Genomic DNA, 11,579 nt, shown 5'->3' on the forward strand with positions numbered 1-11,579 from the left:
CAGACATGAATCTTCTCATCTAACTCTCAGCAAAAAATAACAAATACTGTATATTTCCTAAATGTCAAACTAATCCTTAATAAATTGGAGAAATTTGTTAAAAGATTTCTGCTGGCAGCTCAGATTTGGCCATTTGGTGTAAGATATAAAATTCTTCTTTCTGTGAACTGAAAATACAAAATGACTGTAAAGAAACACCTCTTTAATCTTTGGAACTGTCCTCTACTTAATGTTATTGATGCTACTGACCCTGAAACCAGGCCTTTAACTTGAGCGTCTGGACAGCAATGATAAGACTGACTTTAACATCTGTGATCTACTGACATCTCCACAAACTCTAGACAGAAAGTGACTGATAAATGTGCATATTGATATTTTTGGAATAACATTTGTTTTGATTTTCACTGACGCATGCCCAGTCACATTACTACAGAGTTCTGTCACAGCAGACATGTGGACTTGTTGCAACAAGTGTGATTACTGTCATTTACAGTGTCTCTGTTACACTTAGCTTCCAGATCCAGGACAGGACCTTCTAGCTGCAAAGTAGCAGTGGTAACCATGGAGCTACTGTGCAGCCATCACAAATCACTTATATTTAGAAAAACATGTAAATTAAAATAGATTTATTTATGAGGCTGATTAAAAAATGTATACTATAGATTATGCCAGAGAAATACAGCTGAGAATGAAAAGTCGGCCAACTAACCCCAGTCTCCTCTAATCTCTGTGAGCTCTTTTGTATTCATGCTTTGTCTGGAGAAAGAGAAGAAGCCTCATTCATTTTAAAATGACTGCACAGTTTAAAACATAATACGGTTTATGATGGCATTCAGCTGCTTTGGGTTCAGCATTTCTCCTGGTGTTATCCATGCCGACTTCTAATCACACCATTGGTACTTACACCTAAATAGAGAATAGCTATTGTTCCCTTTTTAGCACTTGCCCTTCTACTGTGACAAGTCTGATTGTCTGCTTGGAAAAAGACCAATTCCCATTATGTCTGAGCTGGAATCACAGGAGGAAGTATAGTCAGAAAAGGGTGATTATGATATGCAAACTGAAAAAAAACAGACTGCATCTTGTTCAAATGTATTTAATATGTCAGAAAATGTTTCCATTGATTTATCTGTCTCAGTGCACAGAACAGTGTTAGGTTTTGCATGAGAGCTCAGGCACAGGAAAAGAAAAGATAGGCAGATGCAGGATTAATGATTTATTTACAACAAACTTAAACAGAACTACAAATCCCAGCTACCAAACCACAGAAACTAAACTGGGGCCCTAAGACAACTAAGCTGGGGAAAACTATGCTGCCCCTAGAGGTTGGCAGACTAAACTAAGGTAAACACAAACCCACTGCAGGGTAACACCTGGGAGGAATGCAAGATGGGGGAAAAGCCCACTAGGAAACAATAACAAAACTAAGGCACGTTTCAAAAAAGTTCAACTACATTACCTAGGGAAACTCAAATAGGATACAGAAAACACTCAAAGAGCTACAGTACCTCAAGATAACTCTGGCCTGGAACAAAGGGGTCGCTAAGCTATGACCACAAAAAGAACAAAAAGGCTACTAACTCTAATACTGAGACTAAGGCTAAACTAGGGCTATAGAAATACACTGACTAAAAAGAAAACAGTCTACAAACAACAAAAACTCAAGCTAAGAGCAATAATCCTCTGTAGGCTAAAAACACACAAAAAAAACCCTGACCTGTGACTGCTCTGATTGAGTCACTGCTACTGTGGTATTTACTGGGGTAAACTGGGAGCCAAAGGCAGAGACTGCGACGACAGGAGGAGACATAAGGGACTTGGGTTATGTGGAGGTGGTGGAGATGAACCAGGCGACGTATCCAGAGGGAAATGAATTTGGGCTGAAGCCGAATCCAAAGAGCCAGACCGGAAAGTAGCAGGAGGAGTCCAAAACTGAGGAAGAGCAGAAACAGGGTTACTGAGGTTCAGTCAGGAGTTAAGGTTGTAGACTCTTTAGTAGTGAACTGACAGTGGAAATTCACAATCCAGCATCCAAGAGGTGACTGGAGTCTGGTTATATTGTGTGGAGAAGTGAGCTGATCGACACTGATGCACCTGCTCCTGCTTCTGCTGATTAACTGCAGAGGATTGCCTTCACCTGCCACCGCAGCACCCAGCACACCTAAAAAGGAAGCAAATACACAGGGAAGGAGGGCCCTATCTAGAGCCTGCAGAAGCAGGCCTAACACACAGACATAGAACTGGGCTTTTTCTCAACATACATCTATAGCTGTTTCAGACGTATTCAGACCCCTTCACTTTTAGCACTCTTTATAGTGCTGTAGGTTCACACTTATTTGGATTGGGATGGGCTGCACAATGGCTTGGTTGTTACCGTTTTCGCCTTGCAGCTAGGAGATCCCCGGTCCATGTCCAAGGATTTTTCTGCATGGACTTTGCATCCTGTACATGCATGGGTTTTCTCCGGATACTCTGGCTTCCTTCCACAGTCCAAAAAAATGCTGAGGTTAATATATAAATCAAAATTGCCTGTAGGCTTGAGTGTGATTGTGATTATTTGTCTCTATATGTAGTGCTGTGATACACTAGTGACCTGTCCAGAGTGTCCCCTGTCCACTCTAAATGAATCAGATAGAATAATGGGTAAAGCAGTGTATAGATGATGTATGGATGGATGGATTGGGATGGAACTGGACTCTTACCCATCAATATAAACACTATAATTCATAATGTGGAAATAAAAACATGTAGGAATCCTTCCGAATTTCTTATACGTAGTGTCTACAGATACGGACCCGTACCCGTAGCCTGTGGCCTACGGATACGGCACTTTACCTTATCATAAATATTAATGAGACGTACATGAATATTAATGAGTCGGCTGATGAACGCGCTTTGTGATTGGCTGGTAATCCGACGGACATAAATATTAATGAGCCAGTTTGGTAATCCGAGTGATGAAGGCGCTTCCGTGATTCGAGGTGAATCTGCGTGCCGAGCCTGTCATGTCAGTCATCTGCTGTTCTCTTTTCTATCATGCATAATGTCTTATAAATATCATTATCTGACTTTTTCACGGACAGCGATTTGGGGGTTGAAATCGGCACTACTATTAAAAATAGCAAAACTTTTTATTCACGTGACCCTGTTCTAATAAAGCACAAACAGAACTAACAGCCAGCAAACTACAAGTATTTTTTTTACCTTCAAAAGTAGCGACAGACTATTACATATTAACAACCTAAACAAAACCCTGACGTATTTTCTACGTCTGTCAACACAGACACTGTCACAGTCACTTTAATGTTAGCGGACTCTGTTGAATGGCTAATTTACATCACCACAAATAAATCTCACAATATCACAGTAAATCGAGTTTGTGTTTTTTTTTAATTCATGCCGAATTAAAGAGCTGCTCCTCATCATTCACGAGTGTTTGTTTCATATTCGACATCCTTAACTTTATCTTGTAAATTAGCGTCCGAAATTAAATGGGAACATTTGCAATGGAGTTCGTCAGCCGCTTCCACCACTGAACGCGGTAAACTAATGAATAGGAACTGGACTTCAAACAATTTAGACACGGCGTCTAAAAGCGTAAAAACTGCAATGTCTAAAATGTGAGAGGAGACGGTATATTTTTGGTTAAATTATACAATGTTCGCCGTCAAAGTCATTCATATAAACTGCCTGTAATGTGCAGCAAATAGTAGTTAACCGGCGCCAGCTCTTCAGTGACCTTAACGGGTCTGTACCTCTAGTACAGATGCTACGGGTACGGGTCCGTACCTTTCTTATAACTCATCTCTCATATTTAAAAGTATTCAGAGCCTTAATTCATTTCTTTGTGTAGGCTTTACACATCAGGTTTTGGTCAGTTTATCTCATGTATACTGTAGGGCTTTGTCAGACTGGATGGGAATTGTCTGTAAAAATAAAAAATGATCTCTCCACAGATTCTGTGTGGTTTAAATCTGGGTGTCAGTTGGGCCAAAAAAGAAATTCTTGTCTCCCAAAAATTAGTTTTCTTATAAATCTAAACTGCATTCTCAGTGAGATGTATTTTCTCCTGGACTTCATGTTTTTCTGACATATTACAAGCACTTTTCAGGTCAGCATATTTTGGCAGGGTATTGAATAATTTTATTGCGGCACCTTTTCAGCCAAACAATCATATATCAGATGGGGCGGGACTCATTACCCTGGTAATGCAGAAATGGAGGAGAAATTTCCAACAGGTTGTCAGAGGACTGACAAACTGTTTTATCTTCCTGAAACCAAAAGTAGTAAGTCCTGTTGCTCACCTCTCTCCCTCCACAAACTTTGTGCCTCCTTCAAACTGAAACCCTTTCCTACAATGTCATAGTCTGACCTTTTAGGGAGACATTTTGTTTCTTTAAGAATTTGAATAAGATTGCAGTTTAGTTGTATAGGACTGTCAGTTTTGGGAGACCAGTCTTCTTGTCCCTGAGTTGAGCAACTGTTAGGTTCTTGGTCATCTCCTTCTGTAAGGCTTTTTTGGCTCAGGTACTCAGTTTTCCCAGACAATCAACTCTAAGATGATCCTGGTAGTTTCAGATGTCTTCAGTTTCAGTTACTGAGGCCACCATACTCCTGGGAACGCTCAAAGCCTTCGAAATGTTTTTGCACCATCATTGTGATCTCTGCCTCAGCCCAGTTTTATTGTGGAGGTGGACAGACACTTTCTTGGACATCATGACTTGGTTTTTTCATGGCATGCAGGATTACGGTAATTGTTAAACCTTATACAGACAGGTAGGGCTGGGGTAAGTGTAGAGCTGCACAGGGAGAACTGGGCCAGATTGGTTTAGAAAGCAGTGCCACGTGGGGATGACTGCCACAATAGTGCACATTGCCAAATCTGCTGTTCCTGTTTTTGTAAAGCGGTGCACTGAGACCTGGCGAGAGAGCCAGAACTCCAGCGCTGGAGAATCACCAGAGAATCTGGCCAAGACTTGTGAGACATTAGAACCTGATCCTCGAGGATCATGGACACATGCCGAGTTTCAAAGGGAACACCTGCAGGCTCTCTGTCCACTTCTGCCACCAGAGCCACTGCTCCCTTCTGAACTACCCTGAAGTCCTTCTGAGTGTGCAAATTATCAAGCTAGTACAAGGACTTTTATATGTAAATAAAGCAACATCCAAAAAGTGACACTGTGGAGTCTGAACATTGTTCTATCAGGATATCTTTTAGTATCAGAGTTTGATTTATAATAAATTGGTAACCATTTCTAAAAAACAAACACTGCTTTCATTTTGTCATTATCGGCTGTGACTGTGGAGTGGCAGACTGGGGTGGTGGTCCCCATTTTCAAAAAGGGGGACTGGAGAGTGTGTTTCACCTACCGCGGTTTTGCATTTGTCAGCCTCCCTGAGAAAGTTTACTCAAGGGTGCTGGATGGGAGGCTCCGACTGACTGTTGAACCTTTTATTCTGGAGGGGCAATGCGGATTCCATCCTGGTCGTGGACCAGTGGAGCAGCTCTTTACACTTGAGGAGATGCTGAGGAGGTCATGGGAGTTCGACTTGCCAGTCCACATGTATTTTGTGGATCTGGAGAAGGGATATGACCGTGTTCCCTGAGGGACTCTGTGGGGGTACTGCAGGAGTACCACTTTTAGGAATCCTGTCCTCATCCAGTATCTTCCTATGGGATTATCATTATCATGTTTCTGAAATATATTTTTTTCTTTACATCAATATAATCTCTTCTTATTGAACTAAAGCATATCCTGCTTTGTTGTGATGCAATGCTTATAGAAATGGCTTGTTGTGGTTTATGGGAGGTACATGGCAGACTATGGACCTCTGAGAATTAGTCTATAATGCCATCTTCCGTATAAATTAAAAAGGGTGCATTTCCCAAAATGCTAAACTATTCCTATTCATTTAAACAATTTATAAAGTAATCTTTCCAGGAATCTTTAAAAAGTAATCTTTTTAAGTGGTAAATGTGCAATAAATTTCTTTTAAAAATGTGTGTTGTGACTTAAAGAAACTTCTGAAGACGAGATTAATGCAGTTTGAATCCACAAACTTGCACATTATGAAGAGACAGATAGAAAAGGTAACCAGGTAAACTGTCAGTAACAATGACATTGTTTTATGTTACATACTGTTGCATAGTCAGACATTCCAACAAAACATTTCTGGCACTGGAGCTCTTCTTACTATTTCATTCTAGAGTGCAGCACACCATTCCTCAGGTGCACTGCAGGGAGTGTCCCATATTGGCATTCTTTAGTGATTTTGTAGTGACATTTTTGGTAAAATAAGCATTTTGAAAGTTTACATTCACCTTGAGTTTAATCTATGCTTTATAATGACCACAGATTAATGTCAGCTAATGAGTACGGTTAAAGAAACCGGGCAACCTGCTGGAGAGATTATTGCTCAGATGGATGAGACCTGAGGCGGTGACTCAGCTGTGTCATCCAGCAGAGCGTGACTCACACACCTGAGAAATATTTTCCCATCCTCCAGTATCTGTCATCGCAGATACTTGCTTCAACAGTTGATGATGTCATCATGTCACAATGTTTTTCAGGTTCTAATAAACAAGACATACTTATCACTTACACACTGTATTTTGTGCACATATTGTCTTATTTTGAACAAAACCACATAGATAAATGGTTTCTATGTAACAAAACCAGCTTTAGGACCTACAGCAAAATATCTGACAGGAATTTAGTAATGGTACAATGTTTGCTACATACATATATTCATCTAATATTTATTTGTGAACCGAGGCCATACACCATAGTATGTACAGCCAAAACTAATTTGTATATCCTGTCCCTAGATGGGGCTGTACAATACGTAAACTCAACAGCAAACACAGAAGGGTCAGGACAACGCACAACATTAACAATAAATGCATCTATTACAAACATAAAACTCACAGCTAAATAAGAAACAACAATACAAAACACAAACTATAATAGTGAAGCACCGCAAAACAAGAAGCAGCAGATGCTTGGTGACTACAGGATTGATTTACGGATGGTGTAATTAACTAAAATGAGAGTGGATGATTAGTCAGCAGCAACAGCATGGGGCACAGGGCGAAATTTAGTTCTTTTTTGGTTTATATTTCTATCTTTCTTAGCTGTAGCTCACCCTACACCTTTTACAGACCAGTTATATTGTATGTTAAGCCTCTGTTGTTGTGTTGTTTTGCTCTATTTTGTCTTGGAACATGTGTGACATAATGAAAACAATATTTGATGGATAACATCCCTAAAGAAAAATACAATGGTAGGTTAGAATATAAGAAGGACTTTATACATTAAAAGCAGCAATAAGTGGTGATAAGTAGCATCTTGCAGTATCACAGTATCATAGTTGATCTTCCATTACAAAGCACAGACTATAGAATAAGACACAGTTTTACAACAAACAGGAATGTAGAATTGATTTGAAGGTTTATTTATTTGTTTTATGAAGTCTTGGGTACATTGGTACATTGGTTGCTGTTACTGATCCTAATATTTTATTGTTTTAAATGTACTTTGCTTTTCAATCCAGTTCTTTCTTTTTGAGTTGTTTTGTGATATTTTATATTTATTTCATTTTTGCTTTTCAAATAGATTTGACAAGTTTTGATCCAGTTTTCTGTTAATTTCTATTTTTTAACTATGTTATATTCTTTTTTAAAATGTATTTGATAGTGCTTTTGTTTAGTTTTACAAATTGGTTTTACAGGACCTTGAGCTATTTGGTTTTTCTTTAACAACAGTATATTTCTGTCATCTAGTCTTTACCGTCTTCTTTCTTAATAAATAAATAAATAAACAGAATCACATATATAATTCTTACAATTATTTTAAAGTCTTTACCCTGTTTTCAGTTTTTTTTTTCACTGTATAATATTTATTTCATTTTGTTTGACGAATTGGGCTCACAAGTTCTCTTGGCTGTCTTTCTTTTTGCACATATTTTTGTTGCTGGCTGTTGTATGTACACCACTTCAATGTTATTGCAGAATGTGCTACACACCTAAATTAACTTAATTTGAAGAATACCCCTTTGTACAAATGAGCCAGTACTTTACCATAGTTGAGATTTTCTTACATTAGAGTCTATGAGCCGCTATGTCAGATATGTAGATGTTTTACACAACTGAAACAAGAAAATATGTCAACAGAGACAGAAACCCAGACCGAAAGCAAATATGGTCATCACCGGGAAAAGGTGCGTTTAACCACGCCCCCTCGCCCGTCACTGCCTATGCAAATTAGATTGACGTCACGAGACAACCTGTTTTATAAAAGTACCTGCTTACTTTCATCTGTGTCAGTTGGACATCGATAATCGGAGCTGATATAATCAATAATTAGCTCTGCTCAAGGACACTATATAACTCGTCGTGCTCGCGCTCTTTTGAATAATTACCTTTGTGTGCGCGCGCTCCAAACAGGTTTGACGGGGACACACCTGAAGAAGAAGAACGACACAGTCTGTACTCCATTTTTGACCTCAGCGGACGACGGACAGAGACTGCGGACAAAGGAGACCATTTATTCTGTTAATTCCTTCGAGATTTTTACTTCTTTCAACATGAAGCTGTGGATTCTTGTGGTCCTCTCTGCCTTGGCGGCGGGAGCCTCTGCTCAGAGCTGTAAGTAGTTTACATTGTTCAAACTTTATTAAGAACGCAGTTTGCGCTTTATGTGTCTCCTAATTTAGACTTGCTGGTGTTTCCAGCCGAAGAACGATACGAATACAGCCATAAGAAATAGGAATACTGGAATGGCTCATGCATGCACTTTTGTAGCTTTTTGTAGTTTTGCCAGTTTTATTGTGGCTAAAGTGACTTATCTATGACAAATGGACATAGTGGCTTTAAGAGCTGTGTGGGTGTGAAACCCAGCTAGCTGTGTTGTTGAGTGGGGGTTGGGAGGATTGTCCTGCTCTGTGGGGACTGTGTGTTTTGAGAAACCAACGCCCAGGTGTTCAGGAAACCTGCCAGTCTACCTGCTACTGCACTCAGCCCCTTTTCTTCATAGGGTTATATACCCAACAATGCAATAAATCCTTTATGAAACATGATCACACTAACCCTGCAGTGTATTTTCTAAACGTTTTGGTTGCTTTTGATTAAATCAAACTGTAGGAAGTTATGATACACAGCATGTCTTCACAGTGTAGTGATGTGAAATAAGCCATTTGAAATGATGAGGAGTTTGATTGTGAATGACCAACCCTGTCTATGCTTAGGTTCATGTGAAACTATGAAGTGGGCCACCTGTGAAGAAAACCCGTGCCGATGCGAGATTCTGGTGGGCAACAATATGAAACAACCCCTGGACTGCACAAAATGTAAGTAAAAGATGTTAGTTGTGAACAAGCCTCTCCGTTTTCTGTAAAAAAAATTTAACTTTTAGAGCGGTTTTATTCATGATGGGCATTTGTTTCTCCCTCAGTGATCCCCAAGTGCGTCCTGATGAAGGCTGAGATGTACAGAGCGAAAAAGGGTCTGGATACTCGTACAGGAGGAAAGCCAGTGGAGTCGGCCTTTGTGGACAACGATGGCATCTACGACCCCATCTGTGAGAGCAACGGCAAATTCAGGGCCAAGCAGTGCAACAACACTAAGGAGTGCTGGTGTGTCAACAGTGCTGGCGTTCGTCGTACCGACAAGGGAGACGAGGATCTCAAGTGTGATGAGCTGGTGGAGACCTAGTGAGTAGTTTCATCAATGTGTAGCACTGACGTTAGGGTGAATAGTTTACTATATTCAGCGCTCATTTATTCCATTTTTTTTCTGTTTAGCTGGGTCCGTCTTCAGCTGAAACACAAACCAGTGAAAGGTGCAGTGGATGAGACCAAACTGAAGGGGTAAGTATGTCTGAACAACCTTGCATTGAAAAATGAAAAGCACAACTCTGTTTTAGGAGTGAAGTTTTGGCATTTAATAATTTTATTTTCTTGCCCTAATAACAGTGCCATCGCTGATGCCATTAATAAGCGTTACAAGAACTTTGACAAGAGCTTGGTGGACACTGTTGAGGTGAGTTGAACGTCCAGTTTAGAGGGGAGGAGTGTGTAATTTTTCCACATAATACATATTTGGGGTGTTAAATTTTCATGAAAACTCAACACTAACCAAGTGTCTGGTCTGTCATTCTGCAGTATGACCCTGATGCCCGCCTGATTGTGGTGGATGTGAAGAAGCCAATGAATGACCGTACGGTTGACCTGGCCAACATGGCCTACTACATGGAGAAAGATGTATGTACAAGATATTTGTATTTGTTTTTAAAATGCAAAAAAATATATGAAAGTGAAATCCTTTGACTGACCCTGTCACTTCCCCTCGTCCTGTAGGTGAAGGTGCTGCCCCTGTTCAAGAACCAGGAGAAGTTTGAGCCCACTGTGGGCAACCAGACGCTGGAGATGGAGAACATCCTGGTGTACTATGTGGATGAGAAGGCCCCGACTTTCACCATGAAGCACCTGTCTGGTGGAATCATTGCTGTCATCGTGGTGGTGGTGCTGGCAGTGGTTGCTGGCCTGCTGGTCCTGGTAAGTTCATGTTTCTTGGATTTAAAATTATGTAGATATCTCTTCAATCAGTGTGGGTCCTAATTTCCCTCTTTTTTTTTTTCTTTTTTGTGCAGTTCTTTGCCAGAAGGCGACAGAATCAGCAATACAAACAAGCCCAGGTGAGATGATTTTCTTATAACTTCAAACTTTGTCACAGTTGATGTGTGTAGAAGTCAAGTATTGCTCCACAAAACTGCTGTTAAATAACCTTTTTTTTTTTTTTTTCCTGTCTTGAATTGCAGCATAGAGAGATGGAGAACATGTAAACCAGGAGGAGCCTGTGAAGATTGAGCTTGTACAGCACCTTTTGGATGAACTTTCTGCAGTGGGAGTGCCATTTTTTTTTTTTGTCTTTTTACTTGAGGAATACAGATTGTAAAGGAAAGATCAACTTTCTTCTTTTTTTGGATATCTTTGACACTACTGGTATCGCCACTTATTTATAAATTGTGCAAATTCGTAACGCATCATCCAATCTATATGCCATGAAGAACTGTGCTTTTAAAAGTGTGCCTGAAACGCGCCACATTTTAATGTTAGTACCTGTTGAATGGTTTAAATTCCGAGTAATAGATTGTACAGTTTCTTACTTACTAATGTGTTTGTTGGATTGTTTTTAATAAAAATGTTTTAAAGACTTTTGTTGTGGTGAACAGTTTTTCATTTCATGTGTTTGAGTACAGCAGGTTGTCTGGGGAAGGGACCATTTTATTCATTTAAATTTTAAATAAAATGACTCGGCTGTCCGCTTCTCAGAGACTTAAAACCTCCTTCAATATTTGCAAGATGTCTGTTTTATATGTGGATTGTATTATACCTCTATGTGTTAACAGGGCCGGTCTGATGGTGGTTTTCTGTTTCAGATGAGGTTTTGAATGGGTGTGGCAGGTATGACTTGAATGTGCTACTGTCCTCTATGGAGGGAACTAATCCCTGCTTTTCATGGGTCACTTTTAAAGCCAGTATTCTACAGAAAACTCATTTCCAGCCTGCATGGATGAAGA

General features: G+C 39.9%; 1 protein-coding gene across 1 annotated transcript; it reads left to right on the top strand.

Moving 5' to 3' along the window:
* The first annotated feature begins 8,314 nt into the window (after positions 1–8,314).
* epcam (epithelial cell adhesion molecule) lies at positions 8,315–11,212 on the top strand. The gene is made up of 9 exons (XM_022192087.2): positions 8,315–8,647; positions 9,247–9,348; positions 9,453–9,711; positions 9,802–9,867; positions 9,973–10,039; positions 10,162–10,260; positions 10,357–10,554; positions 10,650–10,694; positions 10,818–11,212. The coding sequence occupies exons 1-9, from the start codon at positions 8,587–8,589 to the stop codon at positions 10,839–10,841; spliced, it is 921 nt and encodes a 306-aa protein (XP_022047779.2). The 5' UTR covers positions 8,315–8,586; the 3' UTR covers positions 10,842–11,212.
* Positions 11,213–11,579: the final 367 nt, after the last annotated feature.

The sequence above is a fragment of the Acanthochromis polyacanthus genome, chromosome 15, assembly GCF_021347895.1.
Source record: "Acanthochromis polyacanthus isolate Apoly-LR-REF ecotype Palm Island chromosome 15, KAUST_Apoly_ChrSc, whole genome shotgun sequence".
NCBI classification, from domain to species: Eukaryota; Metazoa; Chordata; class Actinopteri; family Pomacentridae; genus Acanthochromis; species Acanthochromis polyacanthus.